General features: G+C 38.5%; 1 protein-coding gene across 2 annotated transcripts in view; it reads right to left on the bottom strand.

Moving 5' to 3' along the window:
* Positions 1-14,078: 14,078 nt before the first annotated feature.
* LOC137355451 (2-oxoglutarate dehydrogenase-like, mitochondrial) overlaps positions 14,079-25,397 on the bottom strand; it is a 90,243-nt gene continuing 78,924 nt past the window's right edge. For both annotated transcript variants that reach the window (XM_068020568.1, XM_068020569.1), the window contains exons 18-23: positions 24,572-24,643; positions 20,788-20,913; positions 20,501-20,573; positions 19,700-19,863; positions 17,710-17,864; positions 14,079-14,896 (exon numbers count right to left, since the gene is read on the bottom strand). In XM_068020568.1, the coding sequence (XP_067876669.1) occupies positions 14,773-14,896; positions 17,710-17,864; positions 19,700-19,863; positions 20,501-20,573; positions 20,788-20,913; positions 24,572-24,643 (714 nt within the window). In that variant the 3' untranslated portion in view covers positions 14,079-14,772. The remainder of the gene's footprint in view (positions 14,897-17,709; positions 17,865-19,699; positions 19,864-20,500; positions 20,574-20,787; positions 20,914-24,571; positions 24,644-25,397) is intronic.

The raw sequence follows: 25,397 nt of genomic DNA, 5'->3' as shown, positions 1-25,397 counted from the left end.
TCGTGACTCCTCAGATACTGAAGCAGTCCGTGTAGAAATGCAGCAAGACCTGGACAATATCCAGGCTTGGGCTGATAAGTGGCAAGTAACATTCAAGCCACACAAGTGCCAGGCAATGACCATCTCCAACAAGAGAGAATACTGCGTGCAGTTCTGGTCGCCACATTACCAAAAGGATGTGGATGCTTTGGAGAGGGTGCAGAGGAGGTTCACCAGGATGTTGCCTGGTATGGAGGGCGCTAGCTATGAAGAGAGGTTGAGTAGATTAGGATTATTTTCATTAGAAAGACGGAGGTTGAGGGGGGACCTGATTGAGGTGTACAAAATCATGAGAGGTATAGACAGGTTGGATAGCAAGAAGCTTTTTCCCAGAGTGGGGGATTCAATTACTAGGGGACACGAGTTCAAAGTGAAAGGGGAAAAGTTTAGGGGGGTTATGCGTGGAAAGTTCTTTATGCAGAGGGTGGTGGGTGCCTGGAACGCGTTGCCAGCGGAGGTGGTAGACGCGGGCACGATAGTGTCTTTTAAGATGTATCTAGACAGATACATGAATGGGCAGGAAGTAAAGAGATACAGACCCTTAGAAAATAGGCGACAGGTTTAGATAGAGGATGTGGATCGGCGTAGGCTTGGAGGGCCGAAGGGCCTGTTCCTGTGCTGTAATTTTCTTTGTTCTTTGTTCTATCTACCCTTGACATTCAACAGCATTACCATCGCGAAATCCCCCACTATCAACATCCTCGGGGTTACCATTGACCAGAAACTGAACTGGAGTAGCCATATAAATACCGTGGCTACAAGAGCAGGTCTGAGGCTAGGAATCCTGAGGCGAGTAACTCACCTCCTGACTCCCCAAAGCCTGTCCACCATCTACAAGGCACAAGTCAGGAGTGTGATAGAATACTCTTCACTTGCCTGGATGGGTGCAGCTCCAACAACACTCAAGAAGCTCGACACCATCCAGGACAAAGTAACCCGCTTGATTGGCACCCCATCAACAAACATTCACTCCCTCCACCACTGACACACAATGGCAGCAGTGTGTACCATCTACAAGATGCACTGCAGCAATGCACCAAGGCTCCTTAGACAGCACCTTCCAAACCCGCGACCTCTACCAACTAGAAGGACAAGGGCAGCAAATACATGGGGACACCACCACCTGCAAGTTCCCCTCCAAGTCACACACCATCCTGACTTGGAACTATATCGCCGTTCCTTCACTGTCACTGGGTCAAAATCCTGGAACTCCCTTCCTAACAGCACTGTGGGTAAACCTACCCCAAATGGACTGCAGCGGTTCAAGAAGGGAGCTCACCACCACCTTCTCAAGGGCAATTAGGGATGGGCAATAAATGCTGGCCTGGCCAGCGTCGCCCACATCCCATGAATGAATAATAAAAAAAAAATATTAAAGGCCTTTACTCTATGGTACATTTTCGTATGCTTATGGCACCCAACAGAATACCTGCAAAAATAAAAAGCAAGTTACTTACCTCTGCATGCAACAGGTAACCCAAACCATAATGCATTCCTGTGCTTCTTGATCCAACATTTAACCACCCTTCTCATCACTGCCCCTCCCAGCCCCCCAGATGCCCAATACCACCCCCAGCTTCCTGAGACCTTTTATCCCCTGTGATCCCCCCACACCTTCCCTCTACCCGAAGCTTGCTTTCTCCTCTCACCCATGGACCGCTGCTGCGCTCGGAACAGCCCAATCCTCTTCCACTTCTTTCTCGGCCTCCTCCTGCAGCACCATTCCTATCAGAATGAAGTCCATGGCCCAATATCTGAAGCTCCTCGCATCTCTCCATACGCACTCAGGCAAAGTAAGTAAAATAGGCGGTCCCAAATTTCCAGACCACACTGTGGTTTATAATAGTTTATTAGATTTCCACACCTTGGTTAAAAGGTATAACCCCAATCATGTTGTCTTGTTTTACACAGTGTCAGGAATACCTAGGTAATGAAGGTGAGTTGGTTCAAGGAGTACAAGTCAGAGGTCACAACCAAACTTAAATGGCTTCCACATTTCTATTAGTCCCTTTGTTATATTTTATGTTATCAAGTAGAATCCAATACTTAAGTCATGGTGGAGACAATTCAAGTTCCACCTGGTACTCAAAAATAACAAATATTGCATTTTATTGGGTTGCTACATCCAACATAATGCAGTTTTGTGTGATACTTGTTTCTCTCTAGAATTGCCAGATATTCATTCACTATAATCTACTGCTGGAAGTGATAGCAGATGTTCATCCTAGCAGTGATTACGTTGGAGACTTGTCTTGGCTCAGGGCCTTGTGTACCATAAGATCAAGCAATGCAGATGGTCATAAAACCACCTTGAAAGGACTTCATCAGATTTGCCTTGTTGCCAGTGAGACCCACTCTCAATAGTTTGATTTGTACGCAAGTAGTCATTCCATCAATAATAAACCACTAAAATTAAATTGACGCAGCCCCCTGATCACATAGGAGCACAAGTGCCAATATATGGGGCAAATACCAGTGCCAACCATGGACCCAGCTGGAATGGGATCTAGTATGCTGTCAGGTACTTAACAGATGCACTGTACATAACCAATATGGATATTGGATTTAGTATTTAGTAGGCTATTGGAGAGGTTAGTGACTCGCAAGTGGTCAAACACGTAAGTAGAGATTCTCTACAAATGTGATAAAGAAAATATCTAAATTCATCTGCTGCAATATTTTGAGCTATCACAAATGATTCAGAATTGATGAACTGTTTGCATGGCTCTGCCATCTGTTAAGAGTTATGCCTTGTTGCAATGGCAAAAGTGATTGTTATTGCGACACTTGAAATATATTAAAATGTTCCAAACACAATAATGTACAAACCTTTATTTAGTTGTAGATATTTGGTTATATCAACTTCTTTATGTTTCCCATGTGTGAAGGGAATTAACTTGTAAACTCTTGTTAGTGTTTGAACTGTCCAACTGCTAACTGATGTTTGTGTTTATCTCATACGCATTTATTCAAAACTGCAATTTCACTATAAAATAATGAACATAAACCTCAAATTCATCTCCGCTATATGTTATGTGAATCAACATAGGTGATCAAATACCCAATGAAGCACATTAATTCCCTCTGCCAGTGGTAAAATTGAAGAATCAAAGTTTCAACATTAGGTTGGTATCCTATAGTTTTGCTAGATTAATTTAGATACTGAAGGAGACCCTTGAACATAATTGAAAAAGAATAACCCTGAGCGTCTCGAAAGAAATACAAAGGGTTGCAACATCAGGCTGACCCTATAGCTGCTCTAGACCTTGGTAAACAGTAATAGAGGCCAGATTGCAAAATTCTTAGCATTCAGTGTGTTTCACCTGTGTCTCATGGACTAGATTTTTCCCCATTCATGTTTCATGACAGAGAGTTGAGCTCTGGAATGTAAATACTCCACCATTTTTTTCTCTAGCCTTGGATGGTTGCATTTTCTTGAAAGGGAAGACTGGGTGGTGCATCTATTTTATCACCTTAATATAAAATAGTTGTGTTATCACTTATTAACTCTTGCATTTGTATAAACATATGACACAGTAATGTGTTTTAGAGTCAATTTGACCAGATGGTAGAACCAGAGACACTGAACATTGGCCACATATGAGACATCACCATCTTCAAACCTATCCTTTCAACAAATCAGATTTCAGAGCCTAGGACCCATCAAATTCCAGAATCATGTAACCTGAAATCAATCAGATCTTGGTACCATCATCATTTCTAAAACCAATTCCCATATCAAAGAGGAAAAATTCTGTGGCTTTCAGCTATTTTGACAATTCCTCACTCACTGCACCAACAGTCCTCCCTAAAACTAAATTGAATGCAAAAAATCTTGAAAAGAAAATCACAAACTTACTCACTCCATCTTCCAAATGCTCCAATAACTTTTCCCACACATCCACTCGGCCTCAAACATCCTCAACCTCAAATATACCCTCCTCTCCTGACACCAGAACCCATCATATGCAACTGTCAAAAGAACAGCTCCACCCTCACACACTTTGGAGTGGAGACAAGGAATTATTAAATAAAAGTGAAAGATTAAAATTCAGAGGGAGAAAAAAACCAGTTTGAGGCAGTGGAAACAAGGACTCAACACTAAGCAGAACCCATTCAGGGGAATAAAAGAGGTAGGAACCCAACTCATACAAATTAATGAACAACAATGGTCAATTAGTTTTTTTTTTAATGCATTTGCATTAGTTAATACATTTGGTGTGCCAAATCATACAACTACTTTTAACAAACACAGAACCCTGGCAGCCTTTCTGCTTAAAGAATTCCTTTTTAAAGTTTATTATCCAAGCAGAGAAAGATGATGAAAATAATTGTAATCACAGGATATATTAGTTGGGGTTCAGTCAAAACATAATTTCCTACAAAGTCTGTGGTGAAACTCAATTTTAAGATTTTCTTCAGCATCCTTTATAATAGGGAGAAATCAAACTTACAAGACAATGCACAGCGATACCTGCTGCTTTGCTTTGACACTAGTTTTAACAACAGTTTTGATTAATTTGGTCTAACAGGTTGTTTCAGTTTATTTATAAGCTGAATGGCCTACTCCTGCTCCTATGTTCCTATTTGTGTCTCGGGTTCAAGGAGTATTAGACCATAAAAGTTAAGTTATTCATATTCTTTCAGCCTCACTTTATGTTTACAGTTTAATAAACATTTTATTTTATCTTAAATACTCTTCAATATTAAATTGCAATGTTGATATTATCCAAACATGCATTTAGAATTTGAATCTCCAAGGCTAGAACAAGTAACCTGTAACTTCAAGTTCATAAAAGTTTTGATGAACATGATTTTTCTTAAAAATTCAAACAACTATCCTATCTACACTTTAAACAGTTCTAAGATATTAGCATTCAAAACACACAAATCCTGGTTCACCACCTTTTTTCCTAGGTGATTGGAATATGGAATACTTTTCCTCTGATTATATGCATTGTTTTTCTACACTAAGGGCAAAGAGGTAACAGATTTATTCATTAAATTACACATTCTCTTTCATGGCTCTTTTCAACAAAATATGGATCTTGAATATTTAATCTTCATCCGTTTAATTGCAACACAATATATTTAATACATGGAGAATGACAGATGGTTAGGAGTATATTACAAGGTTGTTGCATGCTTGTGGGGATATAATGACATTAAAAAGGACAGCAAAACTAGAACAGTTTATAATCATTTGGATCAGTGTTTATTGTGCATTGAGTGGACTTGCAGCTATTTTATTTTTATGCAAATAAATATGATTATTCTGCTGTCCCATCACACCTTAATTTTCAATGTCAGTACTTATGCTAATTATTTCTTGTTCAGTTCATGTCACAGCAGGGAAGATGTATGTGGGTTGTAACTAAATTGATAGAAAGGAAGTGTTTCACTAAAATTATCATAGTATGTTTTACTCTCATATGCATAATACAGATACTTGACCCACAATCCAGTTACACATACAACAGATTGCATCAATCAGCTATTTAAAACAATAATTACTGGATGTTGTTGTGAACTGTTATAAAAACATAATCCAAGTCAACATGGATACAAAATCTCCCAATAGATTAAAAAGTGGCCACAGTTTAATATTATTTTTGAGGCAGCAAAATTTGACATCCCTTCTAAATGGGTTTAATCTAATACCAATTTGACCACATGGTCAGTGTGCAAGTCACTAAACTGGTTCTATAAAAATGACTGTCTAGACAGTGCTGTCAAACCTTACAAGACAAAGAGTCAAGACAACCAACAGTCCCTTCCATTCTTCTCTGATTTTTTTTTTAAACCACTCCTGTCATCCTCCTTCAACTAGAAAGATGCAAGCAATTGAATTTCTTCATCAATGTACTACGGCACATCAGCATGGGCATTTATGGGAATTTTGTCTCCCATATTACATGAAACAGAATACATCGGTTTTATTTAGAATCACTTTCTCCCTTCAATAGAATTTCATTCCATTCACTCCTTAAAACTGACCTCTCAGATAGTTCTTAAAAAAAAAAAGGTTTTACACCGAGAGCAAATACAATTTAAAAAATTTGCAAGTAAAGAAACCAGACATGTTAATTTAGATTGGGGGCATATGCGTACCCTCATTACTGAAAGAGTGTCTTTTGCTGAATAATTAGGCATTAATTACTTAATTGGATAACTGAATAGCTGCAATAAAATCTCATCGCCCTTCTTTGTAATAAAATAGAATTGAAGACCAGTGTGTTGAATTTTATTCCATGCAGCAGTATTTTCACAAGCTTACACCAAGTTTATTCCATATGATGTAGATTTTGAAAAGACCTTTTAAAAACATGGATTTTATTTTAGACCTGGTGTCAATAGAAAAGGCTAATCCTCTGTACATTTTCATTGCTTGGTTTCACTGATTTTCTTAATTGTTTAGAATTATCAGTAAGTTGTCAACTATTTTCCATTCATTTAATAGTTTCAACAACTTGCATTTACATCAATTTAGAAGAACTCTAGATTGACTATAATTAGTCATTAATTTTCCTTTGCTTGCAAATCTTCACCTGATGTTAATAGTTCTATGCATTATTAAATTTAGGTTTGTTAATTCCATCTAGTAACACACTACATCGTTAGCAACTCTTGCAGTTGTTAAACCTCATTTAAACTGATATTTAGTGTTGCAATCAGGTTCAGCAATCAAATGAGCAGTGCTGCCTATTTATACTTCATTTGGACAGCAACACGGTCTTTTGAATGGATACAGAACATGTTGCCCACAAAATGTACAATGAGTATGCATGTGAATATTTACTTGTTGCCATGCAGAGATGGCAGATAGAACAGGAGTGCAGAAGTAGCAAATAATGAGGTTAATAAAATGTTTCATACAATAAGTGGTTGTTTGACATGCAAGTCTACTGTCAGTATATACTGAAGTATATCTAGATAACTGTGAGGGGTGAAACTGTTAAACAATGAACTCCTTGGAGAAACTATGAATATTTGAATAGACTATTTTAGAAACAATATTTACTGGCCCAAAAGTACTTAACACCAGAATAACCCTGTCATTCACAAAAACAAACTTCTCAAAGTTGTATAAGGTATATGCCTAATGTTACGACCAAGGTGGGAGTAATGCACTGTTAATTCAGTCCCACTAATCCACAGATCATAGTATATCAAGTAAAGTTTCCCACCACCGAAGAATAGTCAAATTAAACACTTTATTTTATCCCCCCAGAATAAAGCACACCAAACCAGGTTTCTTTAAACAATATTAACTATTTATTTGAAAAGAAATATAGGTTTTAACTGCTAACAAGATAAATCTATATATGAAAAAAAACCTTATTTCCTTAACCCTCATGATTACACATTCAAAAAAAATGGTTAACCGGGGGAAAAGGATTTTTGGTTCACAGCTGTTTCCCAGGGATAAAAGGAATAATAAAAATAATTGAGTTTATCAAGTTCTGGTAGGATGCCCTCGGTACAGTGAGGTATCCAAGAGTTGAATAGTCAGATGCCACTCGAAGTCTCTCCAGGTGAGGTTGATGAGCAATCTGTGATGGGTAGGCTTTCAAGGCAATTTGTCTGCAGCAGGCATCACACAGGTCTTTCAGCAGGGGTGCAGCAACCAGTCTGCTTGGGTTTCTAAAAACAGCAGTCTAGCAGTAGAAGCTTTCTTGAGATTTCAGGATCTTCCAAATCACAGGAGGCAGCAGGAACCACAGGAATTCTTCAGAGACTGGAGGCAATAGGAATCTGCCATCTTTCAAATGCAGGATTCCTTTCCAAGAGATGCAAGTCTCCTCTACAGAGAGAGGTAAAACTTTTCTGGGTCTTTCTCTCTTGTTCCAAGCAGGTCAAAGCAAAGATTTCAAATGCCAAATTCAAATTGTCCAATTCACAGGTATTTTAAAGGGTCCAAGGTGAAAACAGAACCTTCCTGAACATGGTCACATGTCCAGACACAGTGGGCGGGATTTTAAAGGCTCTCCGCCAATGGGAACAGTGGCAAGGGTCGGGGGGGGGCAATGAAGATTGGTACAGCGGAGGCCCGCCACCGATCCCATTCTGATCTTGGTGGCAGTGAGGCCTCATTACAGCCACCCCACTGCTCAGCAATGGGACCCATATTAAAATATGTTAATTGCTATTTACCACGCAGGCCGTAGTGATTCTTCCAGCATGTTGTAATCTTCAATCTGGTAGCCGACAATGCCACACCTTCAAATTCCCATTCTGGGAAACATGGCCAACACCTGTGGGGAGGGGGTAGGAGGGTTTCTTTTCTGTGTGGGGGTGGAGGGGGCGAGGTGAGGTTAGAATGACTTGGATTGGTCGCGGGGAGGTGGGGGGGGGGGGGGCTAATGGGAAGTGGGTAAAGGACGAAAGTGCCAAATTCTGTTGGGGGTGGGGGGAGAAAATAGGTCAAATTTTCGATATTGGTATTCCGGGGAGGGGAGAAAGGGCAGGAATGTTGTAATATGCACTGGAGGATGGTTGGAGAATGCATGAGAAGATTTGTCCAATTGTTTTTTAAACTTTAAAGTTACTGGCCCTTTAAAAATTTCAAAGCTCTTTTCAGCCTGCAAGCCCTTTAAAAATGGTGCCAGATGCTGTTGCTGGCAACAGCTCTGCCACCCACTCCACATCATCGCAATGATGGACGCAGCAGCCATGCAAGTGAGCCTCTGCGTTTGAAATTGCGGTGGCTCAGTTACGTGGTCTCCATGCGTGCAGGCCACATTTATTTTTACTCCTGCCGCCTATTTCGGTGGCAGAGTCTTATATACAGCCCAGCGTCTCCCCGTCACTCAAAAGTTGCCCTGAAAATAGGTCAAATCCCTGTGGTTTCCTTGAAATTGCTGGCTTTCCTGTCCTTGTATAAATTCAACTTCATTTCAAAGCATCCATAAGTTCAACTTTTGTTATGACTTCCTTTCAAAACATTGCAGGAATTCCAACTACTTGCAGGTTAATGCCCACTGAGCAAAAAAAAAATCCTTTTCTCAGTTTTTTTTTTATTAAGAACACAGAATTATTTTTAAAACAAAACACTTGTAACACTAACAAAAGAAATACAAAAGGTTAACTTTATAATAAAATAGCACATATGCAAATGAAAAAAGGAAAGATAACTCACCCAGTTACAAAGAAAATGCTTCAAATCCTGGTGTAAATACCTTGAGATTTTGAAAAAGCTCATTAACTTGTGGTACATTTGCATTTCTCTTGAAAAAATTTGGTTATGGTGCTGATTGACTTTTAAGTTTCAAAATTGCTATTTTTGTTCAACTCTGTTAAATGCTGATTTGACAGATTGCTAGTAGCCTATAGTTAGGTCACACTGTTTGTTAATTGTATATTAATTGGGTGTTTACATATATCCTGGTGGCAGGCATTAACTGGGGATTCACCTGTGCTCACACATATAGGAATAGCCTGAAATAGTCATTATTGTATTAGAGATTGTCATGCATACCCCGCCAAGAATGAGGCATATGAATTTTGTCATATGAACATTGATTTTAAACTGTTGCTGGAGCGAGGAAATAACTTGTTAAACAGATCAGCCATTGCTGGAAAAAAACATTTGCATACTAACAGACAGTGCTTGGAGGGACAAAGGGGCTATTCCCTACTCCAATTCAACCCACAATGGACTTTGAGTACCAGATAAAAGCAAAATACTGCGGATGCTGGAAATCTGAAACAAAAAGAAGAAATGCTGGATTCACTCAGCAGGTCTGGCAGCATCTGTGGAAAGAGAAGCAGAGTTAACGTTTCGGGTCAGTGACCCTTCATCGGAACCCTTATGGAAATGCTGTAAGTGTTAACTGGAGTGATATTTTAATCACGCGTGATAGTGTTATTAAAAACAAAATCCTTATAAATTCATTTTGTTGATCAACTTGGCCATTGGCAGTCGAAGCTGCTGTTACACATCATAACTTGGTCATGATTCTAAAAACACTATAATGGTCAATTTTCTGATCAGAAATAGACTTCGCTCTGGCATTTTAGTATCAGTGACAAGTCTCATTTATAGCTCACTTATGACCTTTATGTTGGTGTTCTTTCCTTCAATTCACACCCTGACATTTAAACATATTTCAAAGGAGGGCATCATAAAAAAGCGTTTCTTGTTTGTCTTATGCATAAGCGTCCAAATAAGAAAGTTAAGCTGAGTGCAAAGTCCACAGACACGTAAACTCTAGAATAAAAGCAAAATACTGCGGATGCTGGAAATCTGAAATAAAAACAAGAAATGCTGGAACCACTCAGCAGGTCTGGCAGCATCTGTGGAAAGAGAAGCAGAGTTAATGTTTCGGGTCAGTGACCCTTCATCGGAACGTAAACTCTAGACCTTTTCTTACTGCTGGGGTTCACCCATAAAAGGCAAATTGAAATCAGGTATCTCAACACTTGGGAACATTACTACTAATTGGTGAGCCTCTGGAGTGCAAACTATTGACCACAGAGTTAGGAAATTCCACAAAAGACTGGCTTAATGGTTCACTTATCTTTCTTTTGCAAATGTCTCTTCTGAATGGTATATGCATTATTCAATTGCTGGCCTTAAAGCTTGTTTTCAAACACATACAAATGGACTAAAATTACGAGAAACATTCATAAATTGTATCTGATTCATGTGAAATGTAAATATATTACAATAAGCGATATTTAAATGGGGTGGGGGCAAGTGTAAATAGGACAGTCAATAGTTGAAGAAGGCACATGTACAAATAGGCAGACATTATTAAGTTTTACTCAACTATCTTTGCAAGCCAGGAAGAAATTTTCCGCAGGAATCAAATTAAGTGGGGTAGGAGTCCATGATTGGTTGGCTTGCACGTGGTCGGTGGAAGGAATGGATTTGTTGAGCTGAATGGCTTATCCTGACTCCATGCTTTTGAATTATGCAATTTTGAAGGTATTTTTTGCAGCAACAGTGTTTGCTCTAAAACAGCTACCCACTTAGTTGCAATACCTTTTCAAATATTTATCTTCATCCCTTTTAAAAACTATTATTGATTGTGCTTCCACCACTGTTACTGTTAGGGCATTCCATATCCCTGGTGTACAAATTCTCTTAAACTCTGTCAGTCTTCTAGTGATGATCTTGAATTTATGTCCCTTGGTTAGCAAACCACCAACTACTGGAAATTGTTTTCCTATTTTTACTTTACTAAACCCCTCATACTTTAGAATACTTCTATCAGAGATCTCTTCTTAATCTTCTCCATTGGACTGAAAAGATCTACCGTTTCTATCGCCTCTCCTCAAAAGTGAAGCCTTTCATCCTTGGATTCATTGTAGTAAATCTCTTCTGCACCATCTACGTAATCTCGATATTTTCACTATTCTTAAAGTAGGATGCCCAAAACTGAACACAACATTCAATCTATGTTTTAACCAGTTTAAGTACTACCTCTTTGTCTTTGCACTATTCACCGTTAAGTGTGTATTTCCTCCCAATTTCTCTCAATCTTCACTAGCATCTACTTTTTTGTTAAAATTAGCACTGAAAAATATAGCCCAATGTCACTTCATGTTACTGTATTAAATCTTGACATTTTTCTGTGCCATTTACTAACTCTCGTCCTCCTGAAGTAATTTACAGCTTTTCTCAGCTATCAATACTTCCGATTTGTGTTGTCTCCAAATTTATACCATGCCCCGAATATTCAAGTCCAGATCAATTACATATATACACTGCAGAACTTCTGTAGATGCTATAACCTGGCAAAATTGAAAGTCGAAGGATCGTATGTGAATAAAATACCCAACTGTTTATAATGGTGTACCAATCATATTAATGTGCTGTCCTTTAATATTCAACTCTCTCAATTTGTTTTAAGGTATTTCCTGAAGTAAAAAAAAATTATGAAAAAATCCACCCCATAAGGAGGATCCTTTTGGCTCTGCTGGGTTAAAGTCTAGCCACCAGAAAATAGCATGCTCTACTGTGCATTTGTTGGCATCTTGAACTTTGCAGTGAGTTCTGGGAACTGAAAGATTTTACATGAAAGGAACTCCTGTATGTGCACATTTTATTTACATCAGGCCTCCAAATGTGAAGAGTTGGCCAGCCAGGTTAGGAGTGAAACATATATGGGAGTATACTTGTTAGAGGTGGGGAACAGATTTGTTTAATTTCCAAGTTTTTGTGTAAGCTAATAAAAAAAAGAAGTGTGTGCTATGTGATGAATTTTAATTTGGAGGGGCAGATGAGAGTGTGGATAAGGAAATTTCATGGTGTTTCTACCCAATTTTGTTTGCTGGAAAGTTATGTAGAACATTTTTGGAGAAGAGGATATTAAATATGTTATGTAATATGACAGGTACATAATGGCATTTAAAAATAATTAGAGAAAAACAGACTTTAAAAATTAGCTAATGAGGTTGACAACTCTACATTGGTAGACTTGAAGGCTCAATGATCACAATGTAAACAGGCTCTATATAAACAACAAACGCAAGAAATATTCAATTCTTAAAACTATCAATGTCCTTTGTTATAGGGATATTATACTGCACATTTTGTGTAGCTGCATCAATCTGTTGTGAATGATTCCTCTTCAGTTATTTCTTTGTCTCCTACATGCAGATCTGGTCATCTTTTCTTCAGCATTTGTCATTTCTTCAATGACGTGCCACAATGTGAATCTTTGTTACTCCTTTCCCCATTCACAAGTTACTTTTTGACTCTTTTAATCACTTTATACTTGCATTAACTTTTTTGTTAAAATTAACAGGAACTACAGCTCAACGTCCTTTATCATGTTTTATTTTGCATTAAATTTAAGACAAACACTAGAAGCTATTACGACTTAAGTGCCAATCTTCCAAATGCGCCATGTCCATTAAATCAGGGAAAATTGCTCCATCTTACTAACAGGGAGCAGCACATTAAGGGATTGGATAGCTCTTGATACAGATTTTATTTGACCTTCCCCATAAGAAGCATCTCATTGTGATAAGAGCTCCACAACAGCTTAAACAGAAAACAATTATTTTGCAGCTTGAAGTCGGTCAATACTAGTCGAGGGTGACATTGAAAGTTGAGATCATTGAAATATACCTTACTGCAGATCCAAAATTCACTTACGAGTCCCATCATTATGTACAGTGGGCTATGCAAGTGTTCCACTTCTACAGTTTCACGTTGTGACAGATAAAGGAAGAGAGTAGCAGCCACTCCCCTTGTAATTGTCCTTCACCTATCTTTTCTACTGCATGGTAACCAATTAAATAAAAAGAAACAAGTGTAAAAATTGCTATGCATGTGCAGGATCCACAATAGTTTTCTCTATGTACTTCAATTTGGTTTGGATCTCAAAACGTAAGAGTTCAAGTTTGTTCTTAACAAATTTAGAAATTGGTAGCTTGCCACATTTACATAATAAATGAGTAAACTAAATTTAAATACAAATCCAATGTGTTTTTGTATATTAATGAAGGATGATCAGTGCCTCACTGGTAAAACTAGCAGAAACTTTCCCCAAATATGTAGCCATTTTCTGTTGCTATTTTGATGTTTGTGGGCAGGACAGTAGCTCATTCAAACAGTTGCTTATGTTTGTAATGCAAAATATACTTATATAGAATGCTAAATGGTAAACAATCGAATATAGAAGTCCTTCCACCAAGCAAAGATGATCTTGAATATTTCTGATTTTATCATTTGTCACGTCAATCTCACTTCCAGAATAAATACCGTAATTCATCCTTTCACATCAAATAAAATTCTATCAATATATCTTTTTTATCAGTGCAAGTTCAACTCTGAAGACAAGTTGCTGATCCCAGTTTATTGCCCTGGGCAGGGGATAAGGAAAGAAAAGTGTTGCACTGAATGAATCCTTATTAGGTTGATGTAGTGTAAATGCTCCTTTCCTACTTTTCTAATAAACTCCCACCCTTCCCAGAAGAAACATGCTTTCTTTGATGGTAGATGTCACCAGCAGTATGTAGGAACCTGTAAGACTGCACATCACCTTTCATTATATATTGATGAAGTTGTCAAACTGTGATTCATTATGTATTTTCCAACTGCCACTGTATTTACAAAATACCTCCTTTTCATGGTGTTTTGAGCGAGACTATTAACTAATTAATATTCTTTCAAGAATCAACTATATGTGAAGTGTCTATTTTTCATTGATAAAGTAGAAAGGTTACAAGTACAATTAAAGGTAACTTCTCAAGAAAGCTGAGTGAATGGTGTTAAAATGCTTTATTATTGCAGATAGCTCAATAGTGTGCCTTTCAAAATCATAAAGGAGGAAAACAAAAAAGTACAATAATTCTAACCTTAACCGAACAAAACTGATTATAATGCATAAAATGACTGAAGAGTATATCCTCCTTTTCTCCTGGTCCTCAACTTGCATGTTCACATTTTACACAAACACCAATATAACAAAAACAGTGTTTAAGTTAGCCAGCTTACTTGCAAAATAACTCGCCAAAAAAAACTCACCACCACATTTGCAAGGGCAATTAGGGATGGGCAATAAATGCTGGCCTTGTCAGCAACATCCACACCCAGGAACGAATAAAAAAAATCTGAATACATCCATAAGACCTTATTTCTGTGATGAATGACAGCAATGGAAAAAAATATGACAAATGAACAGCTTTTGTTTGTGCAGTATTTCTCAGCAGTTTAAGAAATATATTTCCCTGAAACAACATCCAATTATATGTCCACGAGGACTGGTTTCATTCGATCTAAAACGTCATGCCCTCAAAAGCTTGGAGGTTGAAAGATGTGTCCAACAAGCACTGCAACTCTGTAAGGTGAGTATACTTATTGCCTGTGGCAGGGGCTGCTGCAGGGTCACGCCCAACATACCTGCAGGAAGATGAATAAGTCTGTTTAAATAGAGTGAATTTTGATGTGATCTCCAAATAGCTGAACATAAATATAAAATATATGTTTTTGTCGAACCAATGTTCACTTCCTGCTATCCTAAAATTTGAAACCTACTCTTGTAATTATTTGGGAATCTGGATAAACAAACAACACTGATAAAATAGTATAATCATAAGCTAGATTCTAATTAAATTTAATAACCAGTAAGTATGCTTTAAATTGAAGATAGCTTGGAAAGACCGGCCAAGAAAAAATATCCACACTAAAATTTCAAATGCTGACCAATAAGGCTACTAAGTATTAACATCTGCAACTGCAGGCCAGAGAAAGATCAACATAACAACTGTGCTCCTGAAATTCCCCCTTAAAAGGTGATAAAATCATGTTATACATTTGTCCAGTTCTATGACTCTATGACATGTTTCCAAGCAATGGCAACACCACCTTGGGCTGCATTTTAAGAGTCTGCCGCCGAAGTAGGTGGTAGGTGTAAAAAAAAATGCGGCCTGCCTGCACAGGCACCGTGTCACAGAGCTGTCGTGATTTCAAACGCAGTGGCTCATTTGCAATGACGTGGAGGGGGCAGGCGGACGAGCTATTGCCGGCAATGGTGTCCGGTGTCAATGCACAGGCACTGGTGCCATTTTTAAAGGGCCTACAGTCCTCTAATGGATTGTTTATTTACCAAAAAAAAGAATTAAATTCATTTCTCCCCCAATGGCATTTCCAGACATTCGTGCCCTCTCCCCCCTGGAATTCAAATAATGAGAATTTGACCTTCCCCTGCCACCCCCCACCCCCCCCCCCACACAAAGTTTGGCAACTTTGCCCTTTACCCCACCCCTACCAATCCACATTGTTGGTACCCCACTACCCCCCTCCCACACAGAGAAAAAATACTCCTCCTCCCTCCCCACAGGTGTCGTGCCACGTTTCCCCAAACGGGGATTCAAAGGCACGGCATTGTCGGCCACCCGAATGAAGATCGGTACGGTGATTAAGGAGGTGACGGGACCCTCATTAAATCAGCTATGTAAATTAGTTTATATTTTGAAACGTGGGTTCCATTGTCAAGTGCGAGGGCGGCCACCACGAGGCCCAGCTGCCACCGCTGAGACTGGCACAGGGCCTGCCGCTGTCCGGGTCGGTGGAGGGCCTCAGCCGCACCAATCTTCATTGCCCCCACCCTCATCACCACCCCCTCCTCCCCCGCCACTGATGGCGGAGGGGCTTTAAAATCCTGCCCCTTGTATTTTACAGTGTTCCTCACATAACAAAAACGTGGCAAGGCATTTTACAAGGGTAGAGGAGGTAGATGCTCAATTACAAGCAAATATATTTAATCAAATATTGAGAAATTATTCTGTCAATCAAACTAGAAAGGTGTTTAATAGATGAGTAAACATATAGATGCTCTTTATCTCTTAATATTCCACATTTTCACAGGTGAGAACCAACAATAACTTTACATTTCACACTAGAATACTTGGCACAAATACTATTTTTATTTCTTTACTAGCACATCTGATGATTGTATATATATAAATTGTTAAGGATGTGACATAGTTATTTCTGTGATTCCAGACCAAGTTAAATAATCTACTCCCATCTCCCTTATTCAAGTCTTTCATTATTAAAAATTGAGGTAACAGCCTCTCTCAACCTTCTTCTCTCCAGTGAAAACAATTTCAATTCTGAGAGTCTCTCATTGCAACTTCAGAATTCTTAGACCTAGAATAAACTTTCCTACTTCTCTTTGAACTCTTCCCCTAATACATCAATGCAGGATAGTCAAGCTGCACCGAAGGCAGCTGTTGACCCTGGGTCATGACAAATTATGTTAAAATTTCTCCATAACAAAAAAAGGGGAAAAAACAAGAAACGAATAAAACTTGTATTTATAGAACAACTCCACATTTTTCAAATCATCCTTTGAATGACTTTTTGATGTGTAATGGCTGTTAGAGTAACTGCAGCAGGCAAATTGGACATAGCAAACCAAATAATCAGATGAACGGTCAATTTATCTATATTTTTTGTAGGGTCGGGGGAAGAAATGTTGGCCAGTCTCTGGTCTTCAAACAGGTACATGTGGCCTCAGTTTAATATTTCATCCCAAGCTCAGTACTCCCTCAGTACTGAAATGAAGTGTTGTTTGGATCCCCCAGCAGCTTATGTAAATGGCGTGCACGGTTGTAAAGAAAGGCTTGCATTTATATGGAACCTTTCATTATATCAGTGCACTCCAAAGCACTTTACAGCCATTGAAGTGTAGTTATTGTTGTAATGTAGGAAATGCAACAGCCAATTTGTGTGCAGCAAGACCCCACAAGCAGCAATGTGACGATAACCAGATAATGTGTTTTTTTTTTAAAAAGTGATGGTGGTTGAGGGATAAATATTTGGCAAGATACACGTGCTAACTTCTCTGATTTTCTTTGAAATATTGTCATGGGATCTTTTAGCTTCATTCAAGGGGGCAGATGGGGCCTCGGTTTAACGTCTCATCTGAAGGACAGTACCTGACTCTCAATACTGCAATGGATTTTGTGTTCAGGTTGCTGGAGTGGGAATTGAATCCACAACATTCTGTGTGAGTGCTATCAACAGAGTCATAGCTGACTCATTCAGAATAGTGTTTTTACCTTACAAGCTGTGCCACCAGGTGCGAGCGCTACCTGAACCAATGCCAATCTCATTTTATTCTCTCTTTCATAATCATTTATTTTTCATTTCCTACACCAATACATGTAGAAAATGCTATGAAAAGTAATTTAACTCCAGATACTTACCAAACAGGCTTATTATACTGTACTAGTACTCTGAAACGAGGCTTCACGTAGTCATAGTAGCCTATGTTTTTGTGCTCTTCTTGGCACCAGATGAGTTCAGCATCAGGATATTTGTCAATTTCCACTTTTAGCAAATCAAAGGGGAATGGAGATAACTGCAAACAGGGAACACAATAATAGATTAAAATGTGGGAACAACATTCAAGTCAGGAACTAAAAGAAATGTTACCAAGTGCAATACAAGAATGTTTCAGAAAAAGATATAAAACATTTTGATTATTACAAGTTGTACATCCTCAAAAATTATTGGGAAGGCTAATTATTTAAATACTTTCTCAGATAATTTAATGGTGCGCAGGATGATGCTGTTGTGCAATATGGATTTTCATGTTACACAAATACAACTGGATAAACTGATTACCGTATGGGCATCTTTTTTATCTGCAATTTTAAACGACATAACCTGAACTTCAGCCATTGGTTTTTTAAAAAAAGAAATGAATACCTTGAAACTGACCAACAGTTTACTCACTAAATGAAATTACGTTGAAAATCCTCCAGCAAGCGGAAACACAGTAATTTTTAAAGGAGTTAGATACTATGAACTGAATTTTACTGCCCCTTGATGCCGCAGGTCACGGCGCAGGGGCTGATAAAATTCTGCGGGGAGAAGCCTGCCTCGACCCATGACGTCGAGAAGGGCCTGCCGCATAGGACCGATGGCGGATGGGGGAACCTTGGTGTGGCCCCCTGCCGCCTGGCAGTGGGCCCTTCATCTCCATATGCAGATTGCCAATAAATGTATGCAAAATAACTTACCTGCCGTCCCACGCTGATTTTGTGGCCTCCATTCGACCTTCATGCACCTTCGGAACTCCGCACTGAGTTCCGAGGTGAGAACCTGATTGGGGTGGGGTGGGGGGTGGGAAATAAAATTTTAAGGCAGGAAGGGTGGAGGAGAAGGGATATCAATTTTTATTGGATGTGGGGATGGTGGGAAGGGGTTGAACGGCAAAAGATTGAAGGTTGGGGGCGGGGGGGGAAAGAGTTCAGGTATTTGAAAAATCAATTGATGGTCATTTCAGGCAACGAAATGACCATTGAGGGGGTTGGGGAAGGGCCTCCTTCACTTATTTTTACATTTAATAAAAATCAATTATATTTTCCCTTTAAAAATTATAATCATTTGTGAGGGCTGAAAGCCCTTTAAAAATGGTGCCGGCGCATGCGTGGTGGTGCCAGATGCCGTTGCTGGGGACATAGTGGCCGCCCCCACACATCATCGGGGGTGGGCGATCCGCCGCCACTGTTTAAATGAGCCCTGATGAATGTGGGCACCCCACCGCGCTGCGCGGCGGCACCCGAATAAAATGCAGCCGTAGTTTTTTTTTTAAAGGGTAAAACTCCTTTCACACAACCAAGCCGAACAACAGTAAAGCACTTCAATAGTACCGTGTGATATTTCTATTTCTTGCATCAGTCATCCTTGTGGCTTCTGAATAAATTTTGAATTGCCAAATAGGTATTCTGTGCAAAAGAATTGCGCTTATACTAAGGACTAGTATTTCACTTAGGACCATTACTGAAAAAGAAATGGTGAAACTTTCATCCCTTCAGGCCAGGTTCTAGAAGTGAAGAGACAGTGTGCAGATCAAATGTGCCAATTCATTTTCTTGTATCACAGTATTAAACCTGCAGAGTTGCATTCAAATATGCAGATTGTTGCATTGATATTGCAGTAAAAAAAAAAAATCTGAGTTTTCCACTTTTTCACTCAACAGCATGAGTTTTGCTCAAATGGATGGAAAATCATGAAAAGGGGAGTGCAGTACCTCAGCTATAACATTATAAAAAAAATTCTTACTTTTGAATTTAAGTATAACTAAGAAAGTCCCAAATATCATTTTGATACAATGAACTCCATAGCTATTTTTGCACAAAATTATAATACCCAGTCCCTTGCTTCTCCAAGTTCCATTTACACATTTACCTGCTCCAACCTAATGATAGCCACTTCCTTCTCCATTTTTCTGTTTATCCTTTCCTTTGCAAGCTCATAATAAACTTTGCCTGTGCAGAAAATCAGCCTCTTCACATCATTTGGATTTTGAGCTGCAAGCCCTTCGTCAGGAATGATGCGTTGAAACACTGTACCTATGAAATATCAATGATACTAATAATTTTTCATTTGTAATTGCTGGTGCAGCAAACATTGACCAGCTTACCTTGCTTCAAAACGTGCATCATTGATGCATTGCGCACATTCTTGCCCATTCTTACATTGAGATTCTTTACTTTTTTAAATAAAAGCAGAGTGCTTAGCAAGCAAAATTAATATAAACTGGCCATCTGATGCTATACTTGGGTATTGGCACATCATTTGTCAATCTAAGAACTCCAACTCATAAGTATTTGTAAAGAACTGCATTTATGCATGATTCATAAAGAATTCTGAAGTATTATGTTGATTCCGACCACCAACCTTTGGAGGGCTCAGTGGAAATCATTTTCAGTTGCTTAAAATCAGGTTACTCACAGTGGTGGACGAGAGACACTGATAAAACTGCACCAGGTTACCACCGGTTCATAGAAGATTTTACATTTGGCGATATATAAATGAGTTTGAGTGGAAGTTTGAGCAAAAAGTTCAATTCAGAAAACGTAATTTGCCGACTGTGTCCCAAACCAAAACTTCACCCATAATGTCAGTTTCTAAATGTTGACAATTCTTTCTAAAGCCATTTGCAAAATTGTACATTTAATGCTTTTTGATTTTAAAAGCAAAATTTACCTGTTTTCATTTCATCAAAATGTGACCTAGCTTCTGGGTGTCTTAGCAGGGATTTTGGTGTGAAGATAATCAACTGAAAAAGGAAGAGAGTCAGAAGTTGTTTAAAATGAGTATGAAGTGCAGAACATGCATGTCAAAATTAATACAGCATACCAGTAATATGCTACTTCTGTAGTTCATAATCTGCATGTTTAAATTAAAATCCTTAAAAGTTTTTCTTAAAAAATAATTTTCTCTGAAGTTATAAATGACTATGAAGGTAAAAATAATAAGGAAAGTTTTTATACCGGCTTCCTAAATGGTAGCAGAATCTGCCTCCTCAACACATGGAAGTAGCTTGCTGGTGTGGAGCAGTTCACTATAATCCAATTGCACTCAAACAATTGCTTTACTTCAAATTCTTCAGTATATTCCTGAAGAGAAATTCATATTATTCATAAAATCCAGACGGAAAATATGTTACAAACTATTTGCAATTGTTCTTCAGAAATATTAAAACCTACTTAAAACCATCCCTAGCCTTCATACACTAATAAAGTCATCATAATGAACATCATACAGTAATGTATTTTTTAAAGAAAAAATTCTAGCAGAAGCACACTGTGGTATTAGTTTACACAGAGCATTCTGTAAGAGTGTGCCTTAACTTCTCGACCAAAACCTAAACTGGACAGCCAAAATTTATTCTTACTGAATTGGAAAACCAGGAAACTGGTCATTGAAACATCGCATTCATACTGGCATTTTTGTTAAAGTCTTGCCTTTTGAAATTTGTTTTATTATTCATTTTGTTTATAATTTAGAAAAACAAATTAAATGATGCAGTCCTGCTATGACCTGACATTGATGACACAAAATGTTACCACACAGAAGCAAATCAAACTTAAAAGTTTAATTTATCTAGAAAGCGCTGTGGTCAAAACAACGATTACTGCTGTTGCCAGTAAAATGATTTGTGTAATCCAGTCCAGTACCTCATTTTGCTCTACACAAGCACTGTAGTTAATTTATCTGGTTTTGAAACAAAGGTGCAATCTGCCAGGGCTATCTGTTGCTATGGTTTATAATTGTTGCCTGCCAACAGCATTTTAATGCCCTTATTGAAAACAACACAGCTGAATACTTCAGTGTCTTGGCTAACCAAACGACATGTAAAAGAAAAAAAACATAAATCCAGTAATTGTCCTTACCCTTCAGAAATGTTTATTTGTGCAATGGTTCAGTACTTGAAAACAGCAATGAGCACTGAAAATCTGAATTGGGGCAACTGACATTTATCAAAATCAGTTTATTTTGGATCTACTGGGGCAATATATGCTATCCAGTTTAGCTAACAATACACATAGGTTTTTGGAGAAGTGTTGAAAGAAATTAGCTGATAGAAATTGTTGAAGGAATTCAAACTTCAGATTGAAAAGGTACAAGAAAGCAGTTTAGCATCTGAATTCACCCAACTGTGATACATCAGCATAAAGAGCTTAAACTAAAAATAAAATTAAGAGATTCAACAATGTATTTGGGTCAAATATCAAAAAGGGAAATGTGTTTATTTATGGCACCTCTTTCCTCCTTTCCAGGTTGCTCCATGAATTAGCACTCCTCCCTCAGATGGACTGGTGGAACAGTCTAGGCTGCAAACTTCAACAAGACCATCACCAACTCACAAGCACAATATACAACTTGTTAAGCTGGATAACGTTAGACCCAACCTTCCCCAAATAGAGAACATCTTAATTCATATGCAGCAACTTGACTGAGAAGTGACAAAAGCCACTCAATGTTCAACTGACTCCAAAATTTCCCATTACTTGAACTGAGATGCTTTCTTTCACTAAAACAAAAGCAAAATACTGATGCTGGAAATCAAATAAAAACACAAAATGCTGGAAAGATGCAGCAGGTCAAACAGCAATAATGGTTAAAGAAATAGAGCTAACGTTTCAGGTTGATGACCTTTCAGCAGAACATTTTATTGGTGTTGATTAATTCTCAGTTAGATACAAAGTGAAATATTTTAGTAGGGGTTAAGGATTGACATCCTCAGACTGACCCACACTTTTTTTAAAAAATGAATATATATGTCATTTCTGCAGTTCAAACATTCACAATGCATGCATGCAAGTTGGCACAAAACTCGGAACACCATATTTTTGCTTATTTAATGACGAACAATAAATTATAAATGGAATTTGAGATGACTGTAAAATAAAACCTGTACGAGGGATTTCAGGGTATACTTAGGATCATAAAAAGCAAAATACTGCAGATGCTGGAAATCTGAAATAAAAACAAGAAACGCTGGAAATACTCAGCAGATCTGGCAGCATCTGTGGAGAGAGAAGCAGAGTTAACGTTTCAGGTCAGTGACCCTTTGTCAGAACTGGCAGATATAAGAAATGTAAAAGATTTTAAGCAAGTAAGGCGGGGGTCAGGCAAGAGAAAACAAAAGAGGTGTTGATAGGACAAGGTCACAGAATAGCTGACCAGAAGGTCGTGGAGCAAAGGCAAACAATATGTTAATGGTGTGCAGAAAGACAAAGCATTAGTACAGATAGGGTGTTAATGGACTGAAAACTGAACAGCCACAGGCTGTGGGTAGGCACAGTAGAAACAAACTAAAATAAGATCAACACAAAAAAGAAAATATTATTAAAAAGAAAAGTAAAATGAGGGGCCCGTCACACTCTGAAATTAGTGAACTCAATGTTCAGTCTGGCAGGCTGTAGTGTGCCTAATCAGTAACTGAGATGCTGTTCCTCGAGCTTGTGTTGATGTTCACTGGAACATTGCAGCAATCCCAGGACAGAGATGTGAGCATGAGAATGGGGGGGGGGTGTTGAAATGGCCAGCAACTGAAAGCTCGGGCTCATGCTTTTGGATTGAGCAGAGGTGTACTGCAAAGCTGTCACCCAATCTGCATTTGGTCTCCCCAATGTAGAGGAGACCACATTGTGAGCAGCGAATACAGTATACTACATTGAAAGTAGTACATAGCAGGAGGTGTAACATCTGCTCATTTACCTCCTCTCTCCTCACTATCCAAGGCCCCAAACACTCCTTTCAGGCAAAGCAGCAATTTACTTGTACTTATTTCAATGTTGTATACTGCTCAAAATGTGGTCTCCTCTACATTGGGGAGACCAAACACAGACTGGGTAGTCTGTGCAGAACACCTCTGCTCAGTTCGAAAGCATGATCCTGAGCTTCTGGTTGCTGGCCATTTCAACTCCCCACCCCCACCCATTCTCATGCTCACATCTCTGTCCTGGGATTGCTGCAGTGTTCCAGTGAACATCCATGCAAGCTCGAGGAACAGCATCATATTTAACCATTAGGCACACTACAGCCTGCCAGACTGAACATTGAGTTCAATAATTTCAGAGCATGTGGGCCCCCCATTTTACTTTTAATTTTTTGTTATTTTTCCTTTTTTATGTTTATTTTATTTTAGTTTTTTCAGTTTGTTTCTACTGTGCCTACCCGTGTTTTTTTCACGTTTGTGCTTGTGGCTGTTCAGTTTTCAGTCCATTAACACCCTATCTGTACTAATGCTTTGTCTTTCAGCACCCCATTAACATATTGTTTGCCTTTGTTCCATGACCTTCTGGTCAGCTATTTTGTGACCTTGTCCTATCAACACCTCTTGTTATCTCTTGCTCACCCCCGCCTTACTTGCTTAAAATCTTTTAAATTTCGTATATCTGCCAGTTCTGAAGGGTCACTGACCTGAAACGTTAACTCTGCTTCTCTCTCCAGACGCTGCCAGACCTGCTGAGTATTTCCAGTGTTTCTTGTTTTTATTTTATACTTAGGATCATGTCTGATTCAGATTATACCCCATATACTTACAAGCAGTTAAGGTGAATATCACTTTCACCTTTTCATTTAAAAAATTCGACCTGTTTTTATACACTTAATGAAGGTGCATCAAAGTTGGTTATCAATCAGTACTGGCATTACTTTTTGCATGATTACTATATTCTGAATGTCTTATTTTATATTAATGCTATTTCACTCTAACACGTTTTTTGTGGTTACATAATAGAATAATAGACCGGTATTTAAACTCACAGGATATACATCTGAATCTTCATTGCACATCTGTAGGAATCGTTCTGGTCGGGCTGAAGAGTGCTCTGGACCCTAAAAATTATAATAAGCTAACTGAATAACCGATATAAATGGAAAGTTAACAGAAACCATGAACTGGGATGGTGTATAACTTGAATAGTTCACAGTGGGGTAAATTTTCAGAATGTGCAGTAGAACTCAACTGATATAATACTCTTGGACAACAAATCACAATTTCCAAGACATGCTACTGGCACACAAAGGATTTTGCTTAATTTAGATATTATTTGAACTTCAAGATTTTGTTACAGCATTTAACTTCTATAACTTTTTTAATAGATACAAGTTGTAAGCCACCTGGGATTCACCAGCAGTGACAATAGTGGGTGCTGTGACAAAAATTAACCTTGGAAGTGACATAGGGAGGCCAGATAGATACAAGTGTTGGTGAGAAAAGAGGGAAAAATGCTACTTAAAGGAAATTACTTACATCATAGCCGAGTAACTGCGGACACGCAGGAACACCAAACCTACTATACTATTTTTCCTCTGCTGCTCCTTCACCAATCCTGGGCCCAAATCCTGGAACTTCTACCCTAATGGAACTGTGGGTGTACCTACACCACATGGCCTGCATCAGTTCAAGACTCACCAGCAACTTCCCAATGGCAATTCAGGATTGGCAATAAAATGTTGGCCTTGCCAGTGATGCTCACATCCCACGAATGAATAAAAAAGTCAGTTTTGTAGGTAAACATAGAAGCCAATTGGCACAGCGTGATATTATAACCAAAACTGATTTGACTGAGCAGTTAATCCTTTACTG

This window comes from Heterodontus francisci, chromosome 42, assembly GCF_036365525.1.
Source record: "Heterodontus francisci isolate sHetFra1 chromosome 42, sHetFra1.hap1, whole genome shotgun sequence".
NCBI classification, from domain to species: Eukaryota; Metazoa; Chordata; class Chondrichthyes; order Heterodontiformes; family Heterodontidae; genus Heterodontus; species Heterodontus francisci.
The sequence above is the reverse complement of the archived record's forward strand: the minus strand, read 5'-3'. Positions and strand labels throughout refer to the sequence as shown.